Source organism: Mangifera indica, chromosome 2 (genome assembly GCF_011075055.1).
Source record: "Mangifera indica cultivar Alphonso chromosome 2, CATAS_Mindica_2.1, whole genome shotgun sequence".
In the NCBI taxonomy this organism is placed as follows: domain Eukaryota; kingdom Viridiplantae; phylum Streptophyta; class Magnoliopsida; order Sapindales; family Anacardiaceae; genus Mangifera; species Mangifera indica.
The window spans coordinates 18,321,591-18,344,362 of NC_058138.1; the positions used below are offsets into that span (position 1 = coordinate 18,321,591).

The window sequence follows — 22,772 nt, forward strand, 5'->3', positions numbered from 1 at the left end:
AATAATGTTTTAATAATGAACTTAAAAGATTTTATAATGATTTCAAAATCGTTACGTACAACCCAACTTATGAATAACTAAGTAATTAATGTATTTAAATTACCATACACATCAATTTTACATTTTTTTTATTCGTTTTTTTGGTCATTTAAATGAAATTCTGTTCGTCCACAAAGAAATTTTATGACACTACACATCATGTGAAAACGTCAAGAATATCTCATAGGTACTTGTTTGTGTAATTTGTGAATGAATAGATGCGAATCCAAAATAAAGTTTAAAGAGAAAATTATGAGAAATGGAAATGATGCATGCCTAAAAGTTTATGAAGATAATTTTGTGTTCTTGATTTGGGACTTATTGGAGGGGGAAAAATAATTCATTTTAGGGCAATGGGAGCAAGATTATTGGGAAATACATCTTAGTGTTTTCGAACCCCACTCCAAGTTCATTATTAAAATTGACCATTTTATTCAAAATTTTGTAAGGTTGTGGGGTGGTGGTATGAAATAATAAGCCAAAAAAAAAGAAAAAAGGAAACAATTTACCCATTCTTGCAATAGCTTGACCAAGTCTCCATATTATCAACATAATCATAATGCCCTCTAAGAGTTTGACAACGTCCCTTTATTTGTAATTCAATAAGACAAGTGGGGTATAATAGACAGTTGAGTTTTCTATCATCAGTATTCGGTACATTAGTTAGATGGGGATTATAATGAACTTTTTCAGACTTTTATTGGACCAAAGTGATTGGTCACGGGAGAGAGGGGGGTTTAGAAGCATAAAGAAAATTTCGGGGGGTTCAGGGGTTAAATTTGTCCCCGAGAGCTGGCTCATGTACAAATTGGGAGCTCGATAAGGTGAAGAGACGTTGCGGTTTTTGGCAATCAAAATCAATCTACTCTCTAAGAATGGCAGCTACTACAAGCTGTGTTTGGGTGCCAAATCGAAGTTCATTTTTAGGTTCAAGTCAACATGTTTGGGGTAATAAGTTAGCGGTAACCAGTAGCATTTCGATTACGAGGCCAATACCATCCCTATCGCCTTTCATGGTTGAAGCCAAATCCAGAACCAGGAGAGAAGACCGCACTGCCCGCCATTCTCGTATCAGGAAGAAGGTTTCTTTTTCTACAGCTCTGTCTTTTAGTTAGTTATCTTCTTGTTGTTTTTGTTATAATTTTTGAAGCTATATATATGACCACATGAATTTCTGATTCTGTCTATCTAGAAGCATTTATGCTCCCTAAACTAGTACAACATCAAACGAGGGAAGATTAGGTTATGAATCATGTTTCATTTAGGGGTGGAAGCATTTTCAAGTTCTAGTACAACATCAAACTCTGGCTTATCACCGTACTGTAGGTCAAGTCTATCATAAGATTTAGAGCCAAGTAGTAAACAACTCTACTTCCCTAAACCCTCTTGAAAACCAGCGAGCCTCTTGGCTCTGATATCAGGTGAGTAATTTAGGGGTGGAAGCATTTTCAATGTATCATTTTTGGGCTTCCTCTCTTACATGACCTCACTTTCTATTTACAGGTCATGCATCAATCATTGATTTAGGATTGTAATTCTGATATGGCTCCTATTAAATGAAAGTTGTTGGTAGAATTTTGATGATATGCTAACCAGTTTATCTTCCCAGGTTGATGGTACACCAGATAGGCCAAGGCTCTGTGTTTTCCGCTCCAACAAGCACCTCTATGTTCAGGTGGTTGATGATACTAAGATGCACACACTTGCTTCAGCTTCAACTATGCAGAAACCTATCTCTGAGGAGTTCAATTACAGTTCTGGTCCCACCATTGTAAGCTCACCGATATGTTTAATGGGTCAACTTGATCCAACATTAGTGCTACCAAAGTGTCATATCTTATAGCCATTTGTTTATATCAGCTGCAATTCTCCACCCCACCTTCATATGCTTGTGGTTTTATAGTCTACTAGATGAGTTGTTATTCCATCATGAAAAGGAGCAATGTTACCTAACTTTCATATTAACTTCTTAGTTATAATTTAGTTTGCCTCCAAAGTCTGGTGCAGATTTACTGTCTATTGTTTCTGAGTTTTGATGTTACAATGATATTTTGGCTTCAGGAAGTTGCAAAGAGAGTAGGTGAAGTAATTGCAAAGCCCTGTTTGGAGAAAGGGATCACGAAAGTGGCCTTTGATCGAGGTGGATACCTATACCATGGAAGTGTAGAAGCCCTGGCTAATGCAGCTCGGGAGCATGGCCTTCAATTTTAAAAAATACCTTAGGTAAGTTATTCAATGTTTGAACACTGATTTTACTTTTCTCTTTTTATGAACTTTGTATTGAAATAAAACCAATGCGTGAACAAGATCTGAATTTGAGCATCAGTAAGAAAAGATTCGCAGCTCTGTTGGTCAATTAATTTTGTTTAGTTACTAGGAGAAATTCTAAGATGTAAGAGAGCAAGATAGTGTTATGGCTGTGGAGCGCCGACATGGACATGGTACCACGTCAGGTATATGATTGATACAAAATTCTGGTGTGATATCAAACCCCACAATCAAACTACTTCTGGCATATCAGAAATGTTGGTTTGATAACCATAAAGCAAATGAGTGTATGTATATGTGTATATATATATGTGTGTGTGTGTGTATAAAAAATTGTTTTTAGGTCTGTATTAAGTGTAAGATCAGCTAATTTTCTATTACGAATGATGCAAGATTACGAGCGAGTAGATTTCCTTGAAGGTTTAATGGAGAGCTTGTTGAGTGAGATTGAGGTTCTGGTTAAAATATATGGTGATGGAAAGCTTCGTGGTTCAATCACAAAAGAATGTTGTCATTTGCGAATTCAAGTTCACAGACGGGTTGCATTTTCAATAAAGCAGTGATGTTGGTAAAAGAAGGTTGATGTGAGAATTGTGGAGTGAGGGCCTCACGTCATTGTCATGGGCATGCGTACAGGGGATGATAATCTATTGATCATCATAACGTGCAAAACGTTGTCATTTGCGAATTCAAGTTCACAGACGGATTGCATTTTCAATAAAGCAGTGATGTTGGTAAAAGAAGGTGGTGTGAGAATTGTGGAGTGAGGGCCTCACGTCATTGTCATGGGCATGCGTACAGGGGATGATAATCTTTTGATCATCATAACGTGCATTTCACACCAAACTCATGGGACCGTCAGCAGCTTATTATGGGTTAGATAAGTCAACTAATTCGACACCAATCATTGACATGGTGGACCCAACAATTTGTCTTGAGCATTACAAAGTCGTAAATAAATGTAAAGATTATCTCTCCTACCCCCATCCCCGAAGAAGAGTATAATGAAAACTTAAATTCTTATTTTTTAATTTTTAAAAATTTAAATACTTATTTATAATAAATTTTTTATTAAAATTTCAATTAAAATAAGAGTAAAATTATTATTTACTTAAAAAAATTAAAGTTTCATCATATTTTTCTCTTTTATATTTAAAAATTTATATTTTTTCTTCAATTTAAAGTTTAAAAAGTGACAAAAACCCCTTAGAATTTGTTCCTCTTCTTTCGGTATCGATTTCTCTTTCTTCATCCATCGATCGTCCTCTCTCCCCTATTATCTCTCCTTCAGTCTCTCTCTATTGCCTCTCTGACCATCTTTGGTGGGAGACGAAAATGAAATTATCTTTGTCTGAGACGAAAACGTTGTTGAAGATGGCCAAAGAGAGAGACTGGAGGAGAGATAAGGGGGGAGGGAGGATGATCGACAGCCGAGGAAAGAGAAATTGACATTAGAGCAAGAGGAAGAAACCCTAGGGGTGTTTTTGTCACTTTTCAAATTTTAGGTTGAGGAAAAATGTAAAATTTTAAATATAGAAGAGGAAAATGTAATAAAACTTTAATTTTTTTAGTAAATAACAATTTTATCTCTACTCTTAATTCAAATTTTTAATAGAAATTTAGTTATGAATAAGTGTTTGCGTTTTTTAAAGTTTGGAGAGTGGGAGTTTGGGATTTCACTATACCTTGGGGGAGAAATACTCATTTGGCCTTTGTACTTTCATGCAAGTTTTCTAATGCACGGATCATATAATAAATTAATATATGATAAGATTTAATTAAGTGATGCTATAAATTATGTCATATTTGTAACGAATTTTCCTTTTCTTCCATAAGCATGATTGCAATAATGTCATGAGTGATCGTCATAAGATATTCCATCGCAGTGTGATGATCACATTTTGCTTTTTGATGGTGCAATGTATTGGATGCAAGATTCAAGCAAATTAACGCGTTATTACAATGGTCTTATGTATCTGTCAAAACAGCTCACCATCAATCAACATAATATGCTCTAAAGCTAATCCCGTTCCGTTTGATTTTTCTATTGAAGACAAAACCGATATTTTTGTTATTTTGATATTTCCAGCAACCATCGTAAGAACATTTCCAGCCTTAATATAAGCTGCTGTGATCGGATCAAATTTGGGGGTTAAATCTTTCAGTTAAGAAATTTGGGATTTATTTTAGATTTTGAAGTTCATGTTTGATATATAATGTATTAAGTTTTTGGGTTACATTTCTCATGAAGTATTAGTAAATGTCAAAGAATGTTTTATTTGATATAAATGGAGAAGATTCCTCTTTGTCTAATGATCAAGGCACGTTTTATCTAGAAATGATGTTGGGCCAAAAAAGTAGGGCTGGACTCGAGCTGAGTCAGCTCGAATTGACTCGAATTGATTTGATAGATTTTTTTTTTAAATTTTTTATACAAAACGATATCGTTTTGATCAATATATATTAAAAACGATGTCGTTTTGATAACGAAAAACGAGCTAAGTCAAACCGAACCAAACTCGAGTCAAGCCAAGTCGAGCTTGAGCCGCTCATATATGAATCGAGCTGAGCTCGAACTGGCTGTGAGCCGAGCTTAGCTCGATTCGAATCCAGCCCCACAAAAAAGAGAAAGAAAAGTCTGTTGATGGCAATACCCAAAAAACAAAAGACGGAAAAAAAAAAACCTACAAAGGGCTCCGTCTTAAAAAAAAAAAAAAAAAAAGTATTCATATTTTGTCGGTTTACATAATAATAATAATATTTAATATTTATATTGTAATATAAGGTTGACAATCCATCATTGTTGCACCTTTAATTGTGCCTGAGATTTTGTATGGATACGATATACAGAATACACTATGTCTTAAAAATACGTGGGCCAAACATCCCACCCAAGGTTTAACAAATGACAAATTTTTATTTATTAACTTTAAAAAGTTCAAATATTTATTCATTTATTATTAGAAATAGAATAAAATTGTTGTTTTATAAAAAAATAAAAAATAATTTATTTCCTCTAAAGTTTATAAATCTGATTTCCTCCCATGAAGGTTTAAAAAATCATTTTTTTCTCTTAAGATTTTGAAACTACCACCAGAGATGACGAAATTCATCTTTGATCACGTTTTTTCTCTCTTCTAACTTCTCTCTTCCTTTTAATCTAAAACCCTAAACTTGGTTGGAGATCATTAGCATCAGATGTTACTTTCAAACGATTCATTATTTAATGAATCTTCGATGATATCACTTCCAATTGTTATCTTCGTAGATTTTTTATGATCGTGTCTTCGTCATAAAAGTTAGAGAGAGCGTTGATAGGTGGAAGGTCGATCGAAGAATGTCATTAGAGAAGAAATGAAACCCTAGGGAGAAATGATAATTTTTTAAACTTTGAGCGGAGAAAAAATATGATAATTTTTATTTTTTAATATTTTTAGTTAAATGATAATTTTATCCTTATTCATAACAATAAATAGGTAGATATTTAGGTTTTTGAAAATTAATCAGTAGGAAATTGTCCTTCATTAAACCTTGGGTGGGCTTTTGTGGTTTGGCCCAAAATTAATACAGAGGGGAGTCAAATCAGATGAAGTGGGTCTCAAGCTGAAATGAAAGCAACTTTGTTAAATATCTGGCTTGCCTTCTGAACCAACTAGTCCAAACTACCATCACTTGCCGGACAAGAGAATTCAAACTACAATTAAGTAAAAGTGAATTCAAACAAGCAAACAAAGATGAGAGCCAGCAACCAGTTGATCGGTTTATTGAACTTCTTAACCTTTCTGCTATCAATACCAATCTTGGGCGGCGGGATATGGCTGAGCAGCCGCGCCAACAACACCGACTGTCTCAAGTTTTTACAGTGGCCGTTGATTGTCATTGGCGTGGCCATCATGGTCGTGTCTTTGGCTGGTTTCGCTGGCGCCTGTTACCGCAACACCTTTCTCATGTGGCTCTATCTCTTCGTCATGTTTTTCATCATTGCAGCTCTTCTTGGCTTCATAATCTTTGCTTTCGTAGTGACTGATAAGGGTTCAGGTCGGGTCGTCTCGAACCGAAATTACTTGGATTATTATTTGCAGGATTATTCGGGGTGGCTTGAGAAACGAGTGGCTAGTGATAGCTACTGGGGGAAGATTAGTTCTTGTATCAGAGACTCCAAGGTTTGTAGCAAGACGGGAAGAAGTGTTGGTGGAGTTGCAGAGACTCCTGATATGTTTTACATGAGGAAGCTTAGCCCTATTGAGGTATAAAAATTTTCATTTTTATTTTATTAAATCCTTTTGGTTCTTCATGCTTAAGACCTTAATTTTCATAATTAATCATAGATAAAAACCTATCAATCACTTATGATAAATCATAATAATTATTAAATACAGAAGGTGACAATTATTATTTGGTTAAATGATCTAAATGTATGGGGCAAGTCAGATCAAAATTATTTTTTATAAAATTAATTTTATTTAATATATATGTAAAATCTATTAAGACCCAGAAGTCGGTGTGATCTAAAAGCATGGAGGCAGTATATTATCAATCGAGGTTGGCAAATGGCCTGTCAGTTTTGGCCTTCTTTTTTAACTAACAAGTACCCAGAATAATTCAGAAAGAATGTTCCACTTTTTATCCATTATGATTCCTTTTGGGTAAAGAAGGCTTTTTCCTTTCTTTTCTCTTTTATATGGTATTTTCTCAGCTACCAAACATATCAGGATTATTTTCACCATGTTGTAATTACCCTTCTCTTATATATTATTTTGAGAGATCTAGGCTCTTTACAGAGTAGAAAGCATGTTTATCAGTGATATCAATCAGCAGGAACCTTATCATCAACAGTTTGCTTTAAATAACCTCATATTTTGAGTCTCATGGAAACCCCATCCCATATAAATCTTCAAGATCTATCAGAAATTATGCAAAATTCTGATGAAAAATTGTAACAAGAATTTGCTGTGGTATGTGCAGTCTGGCTGCTGCAAGCCCCCAACAGAGTGCGGCTTTGTGTATGAGAATGAGACAACCTGGAACGGGCTGCCGGGGACAAATCCAGACTGCACGCGGTGGAGCAACGATCAAGAGCAACTGTGCTATCAATGCGACTCTTGCAAAGCTGGTGTTCTGGCCACCCTAAAGAAGAGCTGGAGGAAGGTCTCGGTGATCAACATCGTCGTACTGATAATCCTGGTTATCTTTTATGTGATTAGCTATGCAGCTTTTAGGAACAATCGTCGAATGGATAACGATGAACCCTACGGTGAAGCCAGAATGACAAAGGCACAACCCAGTATGATCCAGCTTTAAATCGCATTATTAGGATTGGTTATGTTTTAGACAAGGCGTTGGCATTTTAAGTTTAAGATTTGAAATGTTGTGTTCATGGTTATCTTTTTTCTTTTGTCAATATATTCAGAGAAAGAACAAACATATATTAATGTATTAAAGATTATAGGAATGAAGAATGATTTTCCCTCATTGATCAAGCAAGTAAGATGAACAAAGAGATATGATGCTTTTAAAACTGAAAATTAATTATAGAAAATCCATCTCTTGCTCAAATTCCAATCACCAAACATAGAAGAGCAACTGTATCTAATATCAAAGTTGAGGAGGCAGCGAATAAAGCACAATCTCTAGAAATCTCAAGGTGCAAAGGAAAAACAAGGGTAAAAAAATTAATCTATGAGACTTATTAACAAACTACGGGATGCTGCAAAACATATTAAGAAAGCATAAGCCTTCTTTTTATCAAGTAATGAAAAGATATTCTTTCTTGAAAGAAGATATATAATCGAAAATCTTTCTTACTTGATTCCATTTTCAACTGCTGCTTGATCTTCTCGGCACTGCTGTGGACTCCATCTCATTATTGTTCGCTCTTGAACAGCATAACCCTCCAAACATGATGGAGAGACAGTACCTTGATCATTCTTATTGATGTAAAGAACCAACAATGTTTTTGCAACACTGCCACAAAGTCGAATCGTGCAATGAATATCAGACCACTCTCTTAAACGGTGATTTGCATCATCAACATCATCTCCTGATAAAACGAGCACTGCATATTGCGAATGAACCAGAGATGGATGGTGACAATAAGCAACAAAATCCACACCATACTGTGATCCTGACCTCACAACCCAATTTTTGTTTCGAAGATGTGAATAAGCTTTGTAAAATAAAGGGAATTTTTCCTTCTTGGATTTCATGTACTCCCATAGCTCTTCATCATTCTTCGGACAATTATCTTCACCAACATTAATCTTGAGGCATTTTAAAGAATGGCATAAATAGAAAGCTTCCTCCATACTCAATTGAAACCACTGCTTCTCCTTCTCAGTTGTTACAATGAGTCGACCAAAACATGCGCGATTGAGAAGATCATTTTGTTCTGATTCCACTGCAAGAAGTGCACTGCACCCAGCAAGCAAAGCCTGAGCCTCCGATCGGACAAGAGAAGACTGAAGCTCTAAAACGATTTTCGACATGGGATCAGCAAAAGCTTTGGCTTTTGCTGCCTTTCCTTTCCATCTTGGCTCCATCTACAACTTCAAAATATCAAACACTTGAAATAATCCAGGCTCTACTCTATTCTTTCCAAAACAAATTCAAGTAAACAGGATTATGGGACAACTATGAAACTTAGAGTCACGCTCAATTAACAACTTGAACATTTCTTCGAACACGTTGGATGCACACGTATAAAAAGGTGGAAATTTCAACTGCAGGACAAGTAAAAGCTCTTGCCTTTTGAAGTTGAAAGTATCAAAATGTAAAATATTTCATTTTTAATGCACTGAAGAACGGCACAGAGTCAGTACAAATTACCTTTGATTTTCTTCGAGTAGAGAAGTATAGAGAAAAGTGAGCAATTCTAAAATTTTTTGTAAAAAAGCCAGAAAATATTTAAACTTTGTGAGCTCCAACTCCAACACACGGTAACCCTTTTCAGCAAAACAGAGTTCAAGAGAAAACGAGTTTCAAGGAAGCATCATTACATTACATTACCATCAACAAAAGGGTATGACAAACGAAAGCCGAGAATGTAAAGTGAACAATGAAAAGCAAAACTTAATATTTTAGACAACAAAAACTAAAACGAGTGGCATTGGGTAGAGTCTTACAGAGAATGGGTAAGAATGAGTCTGCTGATGAGCTTCGTTTAATTGAGAATTTATTGCAAGAATAAATGAAAGGATGACGACGAGATTAATGAGAACCGAAGTGAAGCGAGTGAAGTTTCTTCTAATGTTTTTTTTAAAGTAAATATAAGGGGATTTTAATTAAAATAGTTATATATATATAAAATTATTTTTTTATTATATAAATATAATCATTTCTCAAATTAATTTTATTTTTAAAGAGAGAAAAATATAAAATTTAAGATTAATTGAATGGATTAATCTAACTTTTAAAAATAAATTGATTCATCAATTAATTAGTTGATTGAATATTTGGATAGTCGATCAACTCTTTTATTATTAGAGTTATTATAAATTTTTATATTTTCATTTCATTTCACTTTATATTTTAATTTTAGTTGGATGGATAAGTAAGTTTAAATCTTGATTGAGTTTATATTTAATTTGAAAATTTCAATCTAAATAAGTATAAAACTTAAAAATATTTTAAATATTTTACATTTACGAGGATGTGCCAATACTTGCATATATATATATATAAATATATAAATATATATATATATATATATATATATATATATATATATATATATATATATATATTATTTTAATCAATACTTCAAATGAATACATCGCACCAAGAAAACACAAACCCAAAGACAAAACAACTTAAACTCATTCTCTTAAGAGAGCAAAAACACCAGAGAGTTCTATTTTTCATTTTGGTTGGTTTGGCGTGCTTTGTTTGTTATAGTAACATGGAGTTTGGTTTGGCCTGATTTGTCAAAAATTGGTAAGCATGAATAAGCGTTGTTAGTGGTATAAGTTTGAGATTCACAAAAAAGAGGTTTTAAATGTTACACCTGGCAAGCCATATCAAAATTAAATTTTAATTTATTTGATATAATAATTATAAAATTAGTTAATAAATTCAAAGTTTGACTTATTTGATGAGATTGATACAACTCTAATAGAAAGATTTAGTTCGAAAAAAATTTTTTATTAAAAAAAATATATAAACAATGTTTTGATATAATAAAAAATATTATAATATTATTTTATTTAAATATCTTAAAAATTATTGAATATATTTATTTTTAAATATATTTCTTGTTATTTATTTTATTAATTAAAAATAAATAAATTTATAATAAATTATTTTTTAATAATAAAGTTGAAAGTGTTAGTTCAATTAATGTTTATATTATTTATTAAATTAATATTACAATAATTATATATAAATAACTATATATTATTATAAAATTAAATAATTAAAAAATAAAAATAATATAATATTTAATTATATCATACAATTGTTTATACATAAAAATTATGCTCTTACTTAGACTGGATTAAAAAGACAAGAGCAAGAGAAGTGTTTCTTATGCAATCATTTACCTATTTTGGGCCGAGAGAGGATTGGATGATGACCCTTGTTCGTGGGCGTGAACCCGTATCATCAATAAACGTTAGAACACTGAAGCAGACAAACAAGGGCCTCTTGGATTCTCAAAAACCCTAATTTTTTCTTTAATCCCATCCATTAATACTTTCAGTGCTCTTTTCCTTTGTGTAGGATTCTAACCTAAAACTAAGAAAACAAGAATGAGCTATTGCTTGAATCACTGTGAAAATCTCTCTTCAGCTTCATTTTTTTCGCAGAAACGTTCGTTTCCTTCATCCAAACACAACAATTTCCGGATATTCTTCTACTCCATCAACAAAGCAACCACCAGAAACAAGAAATCCTCTTCTTCTTTAAGCCTCCGCTCATGGCCAGCTCAGTTCTCCCGCTACTCCAACTCAAAGTCACGAATTCGAGCCAACTCTGCCGACTTGAACAATGCAGCGCTGGCTAAAACTCCAAAACTCGGGAAGAGAACTGATATTAAGAAAATTTTGATCCTCGGCGCTGGTCCCATCGTGATTGGGCAAGCGTGCGAGTTCGACTACTCCGGTACGCAAGCATGCAAGGCGTTAAAGGAAGAAGGATACGAAGTCGTTTTGATCAACTCGAACCCGGCCACTATCATGACTGATCCCGGTTTGGCTGACCGGACCTACATTACTCCAATGACTCCGGAGTTGGTTGAGCAAGTTCTTGAAAAGGAGCGCCCCGACTCTCTGTTGCCCACCATGGGCGGCCAGACAGCGTTAAACCTTGCTGTTGCTTTGGCTGAGAGCGGCGCCCTTGACAAATACGGCATCGAATTGATTGGGGCGAAACTCGACGCGATTAAAAAGGCTGAAGACAGAGATTTGTTCAAGCAAGCAATGAAGAACATCGGCGTCAAAACGCCACCTTCTGGGATTGGTAACACGCTGGATGAATGTATTGCGATTGCCAATGAAATTGGCGAATTTCCATTGATTATACGCCCGGCGTTCACATTGGGTGGTACAGGAGGTGGAATTGCTTACAATAAAGAGGAATTTGAGTCTATATGCAAGGCTGGTTTAGCTGCAAGTTTGACGTCACAAGTTTTGGTGGAGAAATCATTGTTGGGTTGGAAAGAATATGAACTTGAAGTAATGCGTGATTTGGCTGATAACGTTGTTATTATATGTTCAATTGAAAATATTGATCCTATGGGCGTACACACTGGGGATTCGATTACGGTGGCGCCAGCTCAGACTCTGACGGATAAAGAGTATCAGAGGCTGAGAGACTATTCGATAGCCATAATTAGGGAGATTGGAGTGGAGTGTGGAGGATCAAATGTACAGTTTGCAGTGAATCCGGTTGATGGAGAGGTTATGGTTATTGAGATGAACCCGAGGGTGTCGAGGTCTTCTGCATTGGCATCTAAGGCTACTGGATTTCCTATAGCAAAAATGGCTGCCAAGTTGTCAGTGGGATACTCTTTGGACCAGATTCCCAATGATATTACTAAGAAAACGCCAGCTAGTTTTGAACCTTCTATTGATTACGTGGTGACAAAGGTAAGAAGACCTTGCTTTGATTTGGATGATTGCTTCTTAACTATTATCATTCTAGTTACTGTTTGCTGACAAAAGATTAGCCTGTTATGAAGTTTCTCAATATTTGTTGGTAGTAAGTTCAAAACATTTTTGTAGTAAGTGCAAAACATTTTTTCTTGGTTTTACTATCATTGGACATTATTATTGAGCTATAACATGGCATGCTATTACTGAAGAATTTGCATATTTTTATATAAACTTTGGGTAGAGGAGTGTTCATCTTTCAATCGGTAATTGAATATTAACCTGTATCTTTCCATCTGAAACCCCTGAGCTTTTTTAAGTTTTTGAATCTAATTGCCCTTTTTGAATTTTATTTTTCAGTATGCATTTGGAGCCATGTATAATTTGGATGTGACTGAAGTAGCTATGTGTTAGGAGTTCAAACTTCTGCTGACCATTCTGTAGTTACCAGTTAGCATTAATGTGTGTCATCTTTATTTATTTGACACTTGTAAATATCATCTCATCATAGAGTCTTTGTCCACTTGAATCTTGCAGATCCCTCGCTTTGCTTTTGAGAAATTCCCTGGTTCTCAGCCATTACTGACAACCCAGATGAAATCTGTCGGAGAGGCCATGGCTGTAGGCCGCACATTCCAGGAATCCTTTCAGAAAGCAGTTCGGTCCTTGGAATGTGGGTACTCTGGTTGGGGTTGTGCGCGGCTGAAGGAACTTGACTGGGATTGGGACCAACTCAAATACAGCCTCCGAGTGCCTAGCCCTGATCGCATTCATGCAGTATATGCTGCAATGAAGAAGGGGATGAAAGTAGATGAGATTTATGAGCTGAGCTACATTGACAGATGGTTCCTCACTCAGCTCAAAGAGCTGATAGATGTGGAACAATATCTTCTGACTTGTAGCTTGTCTGATCTTACGAAGGATGATTTTTGCGAAGTTAAACGAAGAGGTTTCAGTGACAAGCAGATTGCTTTTGCAACTAATTCGTCTGAGAAGGAAGTCCGGGCAAAGCGGCTCTCTTTGGGAGTTACACCAACATACAAGCGTGTAGATACTTGTGCTGCGGAGTTTGAGGCAAACACTCCTTATATGTACTCATCCTATGATTTTGAGTGTGAATCAGCCCCTACACAGAGGAAAAAGGTTTTGATTTTAGGTGGAGGACCAAATCGTATTGGTCAGGGAATTGAATTTGACTACTGCTGTTGCCATACATCATTCTCCCTTCAGGTTTGTTTGCTTTCTATGCACCAACTTTCTTTATTATTTCTTTTTGTTAATAATTATAAATTTAAAAAGGAGAAAAGAAAAATAGCCGTGCTTGTTTTAAAGATATGTTCCTGGAAGGATTAATATATCCTAATTACATGCCTGATAGATTTTTATCTCTCGGGGCTTGTGAATTTGTTCAACTTCTGTATAGGCTGAAAATGATTGGCAACCTGGCGATCTCTGCCAGTGCCACCTATATACCTGGAAAATATAGTTTTTTTTTTTAAGTGCTTATTTACCTGGAAATAGTGTGAAAGCTGATGAAATCAGTAATGCATCTTAAATGAACATGATTTTGACATTTCCTACTTCTATAGAGGGAATCTTCCTCTACCAAATCCCTCGAAGAAGAAATTATGGATTATATGGACGTAATCATTTCCTAATATTTGATTTTAAATGTTCCAAGGCTGCAATCAGAGAGATTTCTATCTTAATCCAATCTTTTGGTTCTTGTTGGAACTCAATATAATATCCTGTTTAAATTGAATGATGCAATTTTAAGTCTAAAATATGATCTTTGATACATTAGAGAATATTTCTTGAAACCTGCCTCTATTTGGCATTGTTGCTGTCATGTTTTTATTTTTGGGTTATAACACTTCCTGCTCCAATATGATTTTTCTTTTCTTTTTTACTCCCTTTGCAGGATGCTGGATATGAGACAATCATGATGAATTCAAATCCTGAGACAGTATCCACGGATTATGATACAAGTGATCGTCTCTACTTTGAACCCCTGACAGTTGAAGATGTATTCAACATAATTGATTTGGAAAGGCCAGATGGCATCATTGTGCAGTTTGGAGGTCAAACACCTCTGAAGCTGGCTCTGCCCATCCAGCAGTACTTAGATGAAAACAGGCCTAAATCTGCCAGTGGGGCTGGGTATGTACGTATTTGGGGTACATCACCAGACTCCATAGATGCGGCTGAGGATAGAGAGAGATTCAATGAAATCCTTAATGAGTTAAGAATTGAACAGCCAAAAGGAGGCATCGCCAAAAGTGAAGCCGATGCTCTTGCCATAGCATCTGACATAGGTTACCCAGTTGTTGTCCGGCCTTCATATGTGCTTGGTGGTCGTGCTATGGAGATTGTATATACTGATGACAAGCTGGTGACTTACTTGGAAAATGCTGTTAAGGTAGACCCAGATCGTCCTGTATTGATTGACAAGTATTTATCTGATGCTATAGAGATTGATGTAGATGCACTCGCTGATTCACATGGCAATGTGGTGATTGGTGGGATAATGGAGCACATTGAGCAGGCAGGGGTTCATTCTGGTGACTCGGCTTGCATGATTCCAACTAAAACTGTTTCATCTTCTTGCTTAGACACTATAAGGGCATGGACTATAAAATTAGCAAACAGGTTAAATGTATGTGGACTTATGAATTGTCAGTATGCCATTACAACATCCGGAGATGTTTACTTACTTGAGGCAAATCCTCGTGCTTCCCGGACTGTCCCATTTGTGTCCAAAGCTATTGGACATCCACTGGCGAAGTATGCGGCCCTTGTTATGTCTGGGAAGTCACTTCATGACTTAGGTTTCACTAAAGAGGTGGTCCCCAAACATGTGTCAGTGAAGGAAGCTGTTCTACCATTTGAGAAGTTTCAAGGTTGTGATGTTTTGTTGGGGCCGGAAATGAGAAGCACTGGTGAAGTAATGGGCATTGATTCTTACTATGCTATTGCTTTTGCCAAGGCTCAAATTGCTGCTGGACAGAAGCTACCACTTTCTGGAACAGTTTTCATCAGCTTAAATGACTTAACAAAGCCCCATCTTGAGAAAATTGCAAAAGCCTTCTTGGAGCTAGGATTCAAGATTGTTGCAACTTCTGGTACAGCACACTTCCTTGAATTAAAAGGTATCGCTGTGGAACGGGTGCTGAAGATGCATGAGGGGCGGCCGCATGCTGGTGATATGGTTGCTAATGGGCAAATACAAATGATGGTGATCACAAGCTCTGGTGATGCGCTTGATCAAATAGACGGCCTAAAGCTGAGGAGGATGGCTCTTGCTTACAAGGTTCCTGTAATAACAACGGTTTCTGGAGCATTGGCCAATGCAGATGCAATTAAAAGCTTGAAGTCAAATACTGTCAAGATGACTGCCCTTCAGGACTTCTTTGATGTTGAGGTAACAGCAGGTATTAGTGAAAACTTGCAGTCAGCCTCTTCTTCTATATGACTTGAGTAGTTATTTCTGCTAAGCATCTGTATTTCTTTCCTCTATTTGTTGTCTTTTCCATGTGTTTGTCTGAGACATCTTAAGTTATTTGTTCTTTTATCAATGTTTGGCTTTGTCATCTCCCTCACCACTTAATGTGAGCTTATAAAATCTAAATATGACGATTGTACTGAAGGGAATTTTGATTGTTAAGGAATGCAATGTATATATTCTAGAATTAAAATAATGCTATTGACATCCGCAGAAATTCTGTTTTGGTGAACTCTTTATAAGGCTTAAGCTGAGGAATGTAGTTTCAGAGAAAAGCCAATACTTCTTTTATAATCCCAGTAAAGCATTTTAAGCTCAATGTTAACAGAGATTAGGAGGGCATTATTAACTATTTTCTTTATTAGAAAAAGGAGACTTTTTGGCCCAGATGTTGAAGGATTACTGTTTTCTGTTGACTTTTAGTGGCTTCTCCTTGGTTGGGTCCTCTTGCTTAGTATTGTCTTGATTCAGTTGGATTGTTTGTTAATATATAAATAATTATACAAAGCACTTAGACTTCTACACTTTTAAAACTCAAATGTAGCATGTAAATCATATTTAATGATAGTGAAGCCGAACCTAACTCAACTTGGGAATCTAGACTTTCTTGTGACCGAGGTATTGACAAGTGAGTCAGTAGGACACATTGACCTTGTGCTATCACAATGTAGTAATTAAAAGCATAGTAGTCTATATGTAAACTAAAGAAAAGTCCTTTTTTAGATTAAATCATGAACAATAATTATTGCTTTTTTTAGTAGCTTTGAAACATGTAACTCGGTAGTTATCATCCCTTTCCATATGCCAACTTTTCAACCTTATTTATATATGGATCAAACTTATAGTTTTGTGTTTAGGGTTGGTGGTGATTCAACTCCTTAATTTCTGTCACAATAGGACATTGGCTTACCTAACCAACCAAAACTTTCTTTAATATTAGGGTATATTTAATTTGGATAATATTTTATTAAAAACTAAAAATAATCATAAATATAGATTATTTAAGAGATTAATAGGTATAAATTGTTATAATATTTAATAAAAATTGATAAATATAAATAATTATTGTGTTTAATTAGAAGTAGTAAAAAATATTAAAATATTATTTTATTTAAATGTTAGTGGAATATTTATTTGAAGATATTCTTTATATTAGTTTTTATATTTATTAAAAATGAGAATATTTTTTTCTTAAAAAAATTATTAAGTTAAAATATAATTAAAACAAAATTAAGATGATTTTGGTAATTTTCTAATATTATGATTAATGGCTGAGGTGGTAATTAGATTTTTTTTGGAAGTGTTTGGTATGACGAATGTTTTATTATTAAAATTAAAAGATTATTTTGAAGATAGATTACCTTGAAGATTACTAAGTATAAATTATTATTATGTTTAATAAAATTTAGTAAAAATATGTAGGTAAAAATAATTATTGTGTTTAGTTAAAAGTAATAAAAAAATACTAATATATTATTTTATTTAAATGCCCTTAGTTTAATTATTCTAAAATATTTTTTATGTTATTGTTGTATTAATTGAAAATGAAATTATTTTTACCCTATAAAATTTAATAAATAAAGATATATTTATAATAAAGTTAAGATTACTTTGGTAATATTTTAATATTTAAGGTGAATATGATAATCAAATTATCTCTTATATTATCTGTCACATCACCGTTAGTAATAGAAGATTATTGAAATTTTATATTACTTACTAATTAAACAAAGTAATATAAATAATAAAAAATAAATTATTAGAATAATCTTTTTATCTTTTGAACCAAAGGCCTTCTTTGTATTACATGTTACAATATTATTAGTAATAAACAAACAAAGTACGGATAAATTATCAAAATAATTTTGGATATTCCAACCAAAACACTATCTTAATACAAGAAGAATGTGACTTAAAATTTAACTAATTGAGAATAAAAAATGAGACACGAAAGTCTCAAGTAGTTGTAACTTCTTGGACATTGCCTTTTTACAGGTACCTTCCCATGGATAAGGATAGATCAACTCTATTAGATATTGCCTTTTTACAGGCACCTTCCTATGGATAAGGAATAGATTCCAAACAATGCTAAAACTACCATATTCCATCACAAACAATTATTAGCACAAAAGAGACAACAGCTTTATGGTTTAATAAACAGACATGTGTCCCTCGCCTGGATTAAGACTTACTTCCTAACAACGCCACCATTGATACTCCTCAGTCTTACAAAACTCATGAAGCTGACGCATAAACGTGTTGTGGGTTCCTTCTTCCACTCATCAAGTCTTCCATGGAGAATAATTTTCTCTTAACCCTGAATTCATTCTTAGCTGTATAATTTTGCAAACGGTCTAAGTGGGAAACTAATAAAATTTTGGAATCAAACATGTTTTCTTCTAAAACCGCGTGGGCCTTTGTTGTGTAAAATTCCAGAGATGAACATGCATGCAATGCAAGTTTTTCAAATTTCAATGAAGAAGCTATTATAGCAATAGCATGACAACTAGCTATATGTTGTAATCCTTATCATCATCATTTGCCTCTTAACAATTTAGTTCAGCTTCCACTGAGTTTTTGGTCAATTGGGATTCCCCTTCTTCACCATACTTGTCACATCACATGCACATTTATTGGGTTTACAACTTAGATTTGCATCATTAATGTGGGTGCCATTTGAAAATTCTTGGTCAATTTTCAAGAATTTTGGTCATGGTCTATGTCACAACTTGCTTATTAATTGAACATTTATAGGGCAGGTTCTTCAGCTTCATCACTAGGGCAACTTAAGAAATCAATCATTTCTTCCATTGCTAGCCTTATCCATAAAGCATATATTATTTTGTACAAAACGTTTTTGATACCAGAAAACATTTAAATAGAGTTTAGGAAAACGTATTTTAAATAACTACGTAATTAAGTGCAGTCAAATATTACAATAATTCTTCAATAAAAACGTTTTTTCTTTTTTTTTTTTCTTTTTTTTGGTTCTAGTATATATTAAGAAACGAAAATTTAAGTGCTTGATTTTGTTCTTTTTCCTTTAACCGATGCCGTATAAAGTATGTACTCTTAATTACGAGTCTAATTATGATTATGACTTTTCTTAATTGCACGATTGAAACTTCTAATATGACTCTTAATTCAGTTCTTAACATTCGCTGCCAACTTGCAATTTTGAATTTTACTGACTGCAGCTTTTTGTTTCACTGCCAAATCCTCTGCATCTGCTTATGCAAAATCCATTACTGTCTTATTTCCACCATAACAGATATATAAAAAAATTAAAACAAAAACTGAATTCCTTACTATGGGCTGATAATGTTGTTATTGACTTAAAAAAAATTTTAGATTTTGATCTTGAGTCATGAAGATGATTAGATTAGTATCATTTGTTAGAGTAGCACACACACACACACCTAGAGTAGTTAGTTACCCATTACAGAGTAATGGGTAATCAGACCTATAACTATTACAATAGATAAATCAGGGTTTATCAATGTTTTATTCACAATCATTGTATTAGACTTACAACTATTATATCAGATAAGTCAGGGTAAATTAATATTTTACCTATAACTATTGCATCAGATAAGTTAAGATGAGTCAATATTTCATAAGTATGGTTGAGCCTGAATCTTTGTTTTTATTTCAAAAATTTTAATGATTTACCAGTTTTGTTAACTCATGAGATCACCCACTGCATTGTTAACTAAAAAATATTGTTCAATCCTTATCAAATATGAAACAAAGCTATACAATGAAAGGGTAAAGAGAATAACCCTTTTTTTTTTTTTATGACAAAAAGGTCCACACGCATAAGACTATAGAGTTGGAGATTAGATTTATAAAAAGGGTAGAATTTTTCAAGTCCAACTACTACCACCCCACAGTTAGGGTTTATAGAGTAATAATGTGATTAAATGGATTTTAATTAGGAGTAAATTATAAAATTCCTTGTCATGTGCAGAACGAGGGAACCGGCCCTTCACCCACCTTGACCCCGATGGGGCTACCATGCGACGTCGTTCTCACTAGGTGGGCAGGTGGTTGTAGTTAAGGGAGTAGAAACACAGCCTTGTCTTGTCTTAATAGTGGCGGCACTGGCAACAATTGCAAAACGAAATTTTAATTTTTTAATTTTTCCAATTAAAAAATAATGTAATAAGTTATTTATTTTTGTTATTGTAAAAACCAGAGAAACGTTCAAACTATGTAAAATTCTGAGTACTTATAAAGTAACGCGTTTTAGAAAGTAAGTTCATAAATCTAAATATTTCTAAGCATATGCTAATTTTAGTATGACTTTCCTGTAAAATGTTGAAATTACACACTGACTTGAGTCCAAGAAACTTGGAGAGAGAGAGGGAGAATAGGTTGATTTCTTAGTTTTCACTTGAAAAGTTAGGCAACCCACAAAGAATTTTTCCATCCAAAACAAAAATTTTCATTGAACTACAATTCTTTTAGCCACGTCATATTTCTTTAGTCTAATTAATTTCCTGTCTTCTTATTATATTATATATATATATAACATCTCTGTTCAGAATTACATATACAGTTTATTATAGTTTTTATTTTTAGATTTTACAATTTAAAATACTTATTGGTAGTTTAAAAAACTTATAAATTATTTAATCAGTTTTATTTTTTCACTTTTAAATAATTTGAGATGCACCGATATATTTAAAATTATTTATATTTTATCGATATAAAATTTGTCTGATAGTGTTACGATATATTGACAATAACTAATTACCGTTTTATTAAAACTTAATTATATTTTAATAAACGACGCCTATAAATAAATAAATACATTTCAAAGTGGAAGAGTTTTTGTACAATAAAATCCAAAAAAGCAACACCTAACGGAAATAGGGAAATTAGTAAACACACCAGCAGTTACGCAACCTTACTCTTAACAATTTTCAACTCTGGATGATGCAAATTTCCATCCTTCCGACATTGTCCTTTGGCTCTCTTTTCTCTATATATACTTCTATTCCCTTTGCTTTTTTAAACACCACCTAATTCTCTCTCTCTCTCTCTCTCTCTCTGCATATCTAATCTTAATTGAAGTAAAAAAAAAAAAAAAAGGAATGGAGACTGTTGACACTGCAACAAACTCTAGTGGTGGTCCATCTTCTCCTTCAGCTTCTCCTCAAAATAACCCACCTGTGGTTATGAGCCCTTGTGCTGCATGCAAAATTCTTAGACGCAGATGTGCTGATAAATGTGTTTTAGCGCCTTATTTTCCTCCCACTGAACCCGCAAAGTTTACCATTGCTCATCGAGTTTTTGGCGCCAGCAATATCATCAAGTTCTTGCAGGTACATGAGATTATTCGCAAACTAATGTCAACAAGTATAGATTCCTCTTCTCAAGTTTTGACTGTTTCAAATATGCTAATGATAATATATCTCGTATTAGTTATTCTTTCTATTCACAAACTTACTTTAAAATAAACTACTGCCATTGCCTGTATATCTAGTTGTCGAAAAAACTATATAGTGGAGTCTTAAATTAAGGTAAAAATCTATGAAAAAATTGAAAGGTCATGTTGATTATGAAGAGACTAGCGAGTACTAGCTAGCATGCAAGTGTCAGATAAACGCGGGTATGAGTTGTATAGCACTCAGTGATCAAGTGGACCACAAGATAGTGTTGGAATCAGAAAAAGTTTTATCCAGGAATTGGATGATCAAGGAATTTTTAATAATATAGTGAGAGATGGGCATGGGGATGTGAAATGAAAAAGGTGCCGTGGGTTGCTGGCCAATTAAGCAAACAAAATAACCTCTTTAAATGCATAAGCGTCTCAGACCTCATGTTGCCATCTCTAATAGCATGCTTGTTTGGTTTTCATTTCAGTTTAATTATGAAAAGTAGGATAGCTTTCAAAATTCAGAAAGGTTAGGTGTACATGTTCACACACTGGGTTCATTTGGATTCTGTTCTGCTGTCTTTTTCATAATTTCTTCAGTCAAATTCTTGAACTAGATTTTCTTAATACTTTTCAGGAAATTCCAGAGTCGCAAAGGGCGGACGCCGTGAGCAGCATGGTGTATGAAGCGAGTGCGAGAATTCGGGACCCTGTTTACGGATGTGCAGGGGCGATCTGCCAGCTTCAGAAACAAGTTAACGAGCTCCAGGCGCAACTGGCTAAAACACAAGCTGAACTTGTCAACATGCAGTGTCAACAAACCAATCTTGTAACTTTACTCTGCATGGAAATGGCCAAATCTCAACCTCAACCCAATTCCCCACAATCGGTCGACAATTTCATCACCAGCCCGGAAAGCTCTCTGGGCAATCCTTGCTTTCTCGAAGATAACTTGGAAGCACTCTGGGAGCCCCTCTGGACATAAAAAAAATTAGTCATATATATGTCTAGGTAATTCACCTAGATAATAAATATTTAATCCTTCCTTCCAAGAAAATTCTCCTAACTCTATTGAGAAGGAGATCGAACTGAAGGAAATTAAGTAGCTAGGTATAAATTCAACTTAAAGTTGTAGGGAATTATACATATTATATGTGTGAACAAAATTAATTTCTGTTTAATTATTACTTTTTGGTCGCCTACTATAAATAATTACCACTTGCAATCGATGTTTCATATATAATTATAATTTTGACCATCTTTTGCTGTAATTAATTATGTGTCACCTCGCTGTAACTTAATTAATGCTCCCACAACTAAGTTTAAGTTTTAATTTATTTAATTTGGAAGCATAAACATTGTACGTGTTCAGGTTGATATTTTCATAAAACTTGTCTAAAGTAATGATGACAGATGTCTCCCCGTAAACGCGTTTTCAGCTTTGAGGGAGGCAAAAATGCATAATTCAATGCATGTGCAAGGCACGTGAAGTTGA

The 22,772-nt window shown here is 34.2% G+C and overlaps 5 protein-coding genes across 10 annotated transcripts; 4 read left to right on the forward strand and 1 right to left on the reverse strand.

Moving 5' to 3' along the window:
* The first annotated feature begins 854 nt into the window (after positions 1 to 854).
* LOC123200394 (50S ribosomal protein L18, chloroplastic-like) lies at positions 855 to 3,297 on the forward strand. 5 transcript variants are annotated; one of them, XR_006498544.1, is made up of 5 exons: positions 855 to 1,121; positions 1,649 to 1,810; positions 2,101 to 2,262; positions 2,417 to 2,492; positions 2,701 to 3,297. XR_006498544.1 is itself a non-coding variant. In XM_044615569.1 (4 exons), the coding sequence occupies exons 1-3, from the start codon at positions 915 to 917 to the stop codon at positions 2,248 to 2,250; spliced, it is 519 nt and encodes a 172-aa protein (XP_044471504.1). In that variant the 5' UTR covers positions 855 to 914; the 3' UTR covers positions 2,251 to 2,262; positions 2,701 to 3,295. The 5 variants fall into 5 exon arrangements, 4 of the variants coding, with proteins under 4 accessions (XP_044471504.1, XP_044471519.1, XP_044471512.1 ...); XM_044615569.1 differs by lacking the exon at positions 2,417 to 2,492 and having other exon boundaries at positions 2,701 to 3,295; XM_044615584.1 differs by lacking the exon at positions 2,701 to 3,297 and having other exon boundaries at positions 2,410 to 2,609.
* Positions 3,298 to 5,946: 2,649 nt separating this feature from the next.
* Positions 5,947 to 7,779, forward strand: LOC123200368 (tetraspanin-3-like). The gene is made up of 2 exons (XM_044615541.1): positions 5,947 to 6,554; positions 7,273 to 7,779. The coding sequence occupies exons 1-2, from the start codon at positions 6,042 to 6,044 to the stop codon at positions 7,606 to 7,608; spliced, it is 849 nt and encodes a 282-aa protein (XP_044471476.1). The 5' UTR covers positions 5,947 to 6,041; the 3' UTR covers positions 7,609 to 7,779.
* An 18-nt stretch (positions 7,780 to 7,797) lies between these two features.
* On the reverse strand, positions 7,798 to 9,553 carry LOC123200378 (tRNA-splicing endonuclease subunit Sen2-1-like). 2 transcript variants are annotated; one of them, XM_044615556.1, is made up of 2 exons: positions 9,429 to 9,553; positions 7,798 to 8,846 (listed from the first exon to the last, which is right to left on the reverse strand). In XM_044615556.1, the coding sequence occupies exon 2, from the start codon at positions 8,844 to 8,846 to the stop codon at positions 8,109 to 8,111; it is 738 nt and encodes a 245-aa protein (XP_044471491.1). In that variant the 5' UTR covers positions 9,429 to 9,553; the 3' UTR covers positions 7,798 to 8,108. The 2 variants fall into 2 exon arrangements, with proteins under 2 accessions (XP_044471491.1, XP_044471486.1); XM_044615551.1 differs by having other exon boundaries at positions 7,798 to 8,852; positions 9,429 to 9,547.
* Positions 9,554 to 10,848: 1,295 nt separating this feature from the next.
* On the forward strand, positions 10,849 to 16,087 carry LOC123208286 (carbamoyl-phosphate synthase large chain, chloroplastic-like). Its single transcript, XM_044625671.1, has 3 exons — positions 10,849 to 12,389; positions 12,930 to 13,622; positions 14,314 to 16,087. Exons 1-3 carry the CDS (start codon positions 11,052 to 11,054, stop codon positions 15,862 to 15,864), a joined length of 3,582 nt encoding a protein of 1,193 aa, XP_044481606.1. The 5' UTR covers positions 10,849 to 11,051; the 3' UTR covers positions 15,865 to 16,087.
* Positions 16,088 to 20,926: 4,839 nt separating this feature from the next.
* Positions 20,927 to 22,489, forward strand: LOC123208287 (LOB domain-containing protein 11-like). The gene is made up of 2 exons (XM_044625672.1): positions 20,927 to 21,224; positions 21,915 to 22,489. Exons 1-2 carry the CDS (start codon positions 20,994 to 20,996, stop codon positions 22,260 to 22,262), a joined length of 579 nt encoding a protein of 192 aa, XP_044481607.1. The 5' UTR covers positions 20,927 to 20,993; the 3' UTR covers positions 22,263 to 22,489.
* The last annotated feature ends 283 nt before the right edge of the window (positions 22,490 to 22,772 follow it).

Bases quoted from the DNA above. Each gene is read 5' to 3' on its own strand.
- LOC123200394 (XM_044615569.1), top strand. From the start codon at position 915: ATGGCAGCTACTACAAGCTGTGTTTGGGTGCCAAATCGAAGTTCATTT. The intron at 1,122-1,648 runs GTTTCTTTTTCT...TTATCTTCCCAG, and splicing joins ATTCTCGTATCAGGAAGAAG to GTTGATGGTACACCAGATAG. The intron at 1,811-2,100 runs GTAAGCTCACCG...TTTTGGCTTCAG, and splicing joins ACAGTTCTGGTCCCACCATT to GAAGTTGCAAAGAGAGTAGG.
- LOC123200368 (XM_044615541.1), top strand. From the start codon at position 6,042: ATGAGAGCCAGCAACCAGTTGATCGGTTTATTGAACTTCTTAACCTTT. The intron at 6,555-7,272 runs GTATAAAAATTT...TGGTATGTGCAG, and splicing joins GGAAGCTTAGCCCTATTGAG to TCTGGCTGCTGCAAGCCCCC.
- LOC123200378 (XM_044615556.1), bottom strand. From the start codon at position 8,846: ATGGAGCCAAGATGGAAAGGAAAGGCAGCAAAAGCCAAAGCTTTTGCT.
- LOC123208286 (XM_044625671.1), top strand. From the start codon at position 11,052: ATGAGCTATTGCTTGAATCACTGTGAAAATCTCTCTTCAGCTTCATTT. The intron at 12,390-12,929 runs GTAAGAAGACCT...TGAATCTTGCAG, and splicing joins TTGATTACGTGGTGACAAAG to ATCCCTCGCTTTGCTTTTGA. The intron at 13,623-14,313 runs GTTTGTTTGCTT...CTCCCTTTGCAG, and splicing joins ATACATCATTCTCCCTTCAG to GATGCTGGATATGAGACAAT.
- LOC123208287 (XM_044625672.1), top strand. From the start codon at position 20,994: ATGGAGACTGTTGACACTGCAACAAACTCTAGTGGTGGTCCATCTTCT. The intron at 21,225-21,914 runs GTACATGAGATT...AATACTTTTCAG, and splicing joins ATATCATCAAGTTCTTGCAG to GAAATTCCAGAGTCGCAAAG.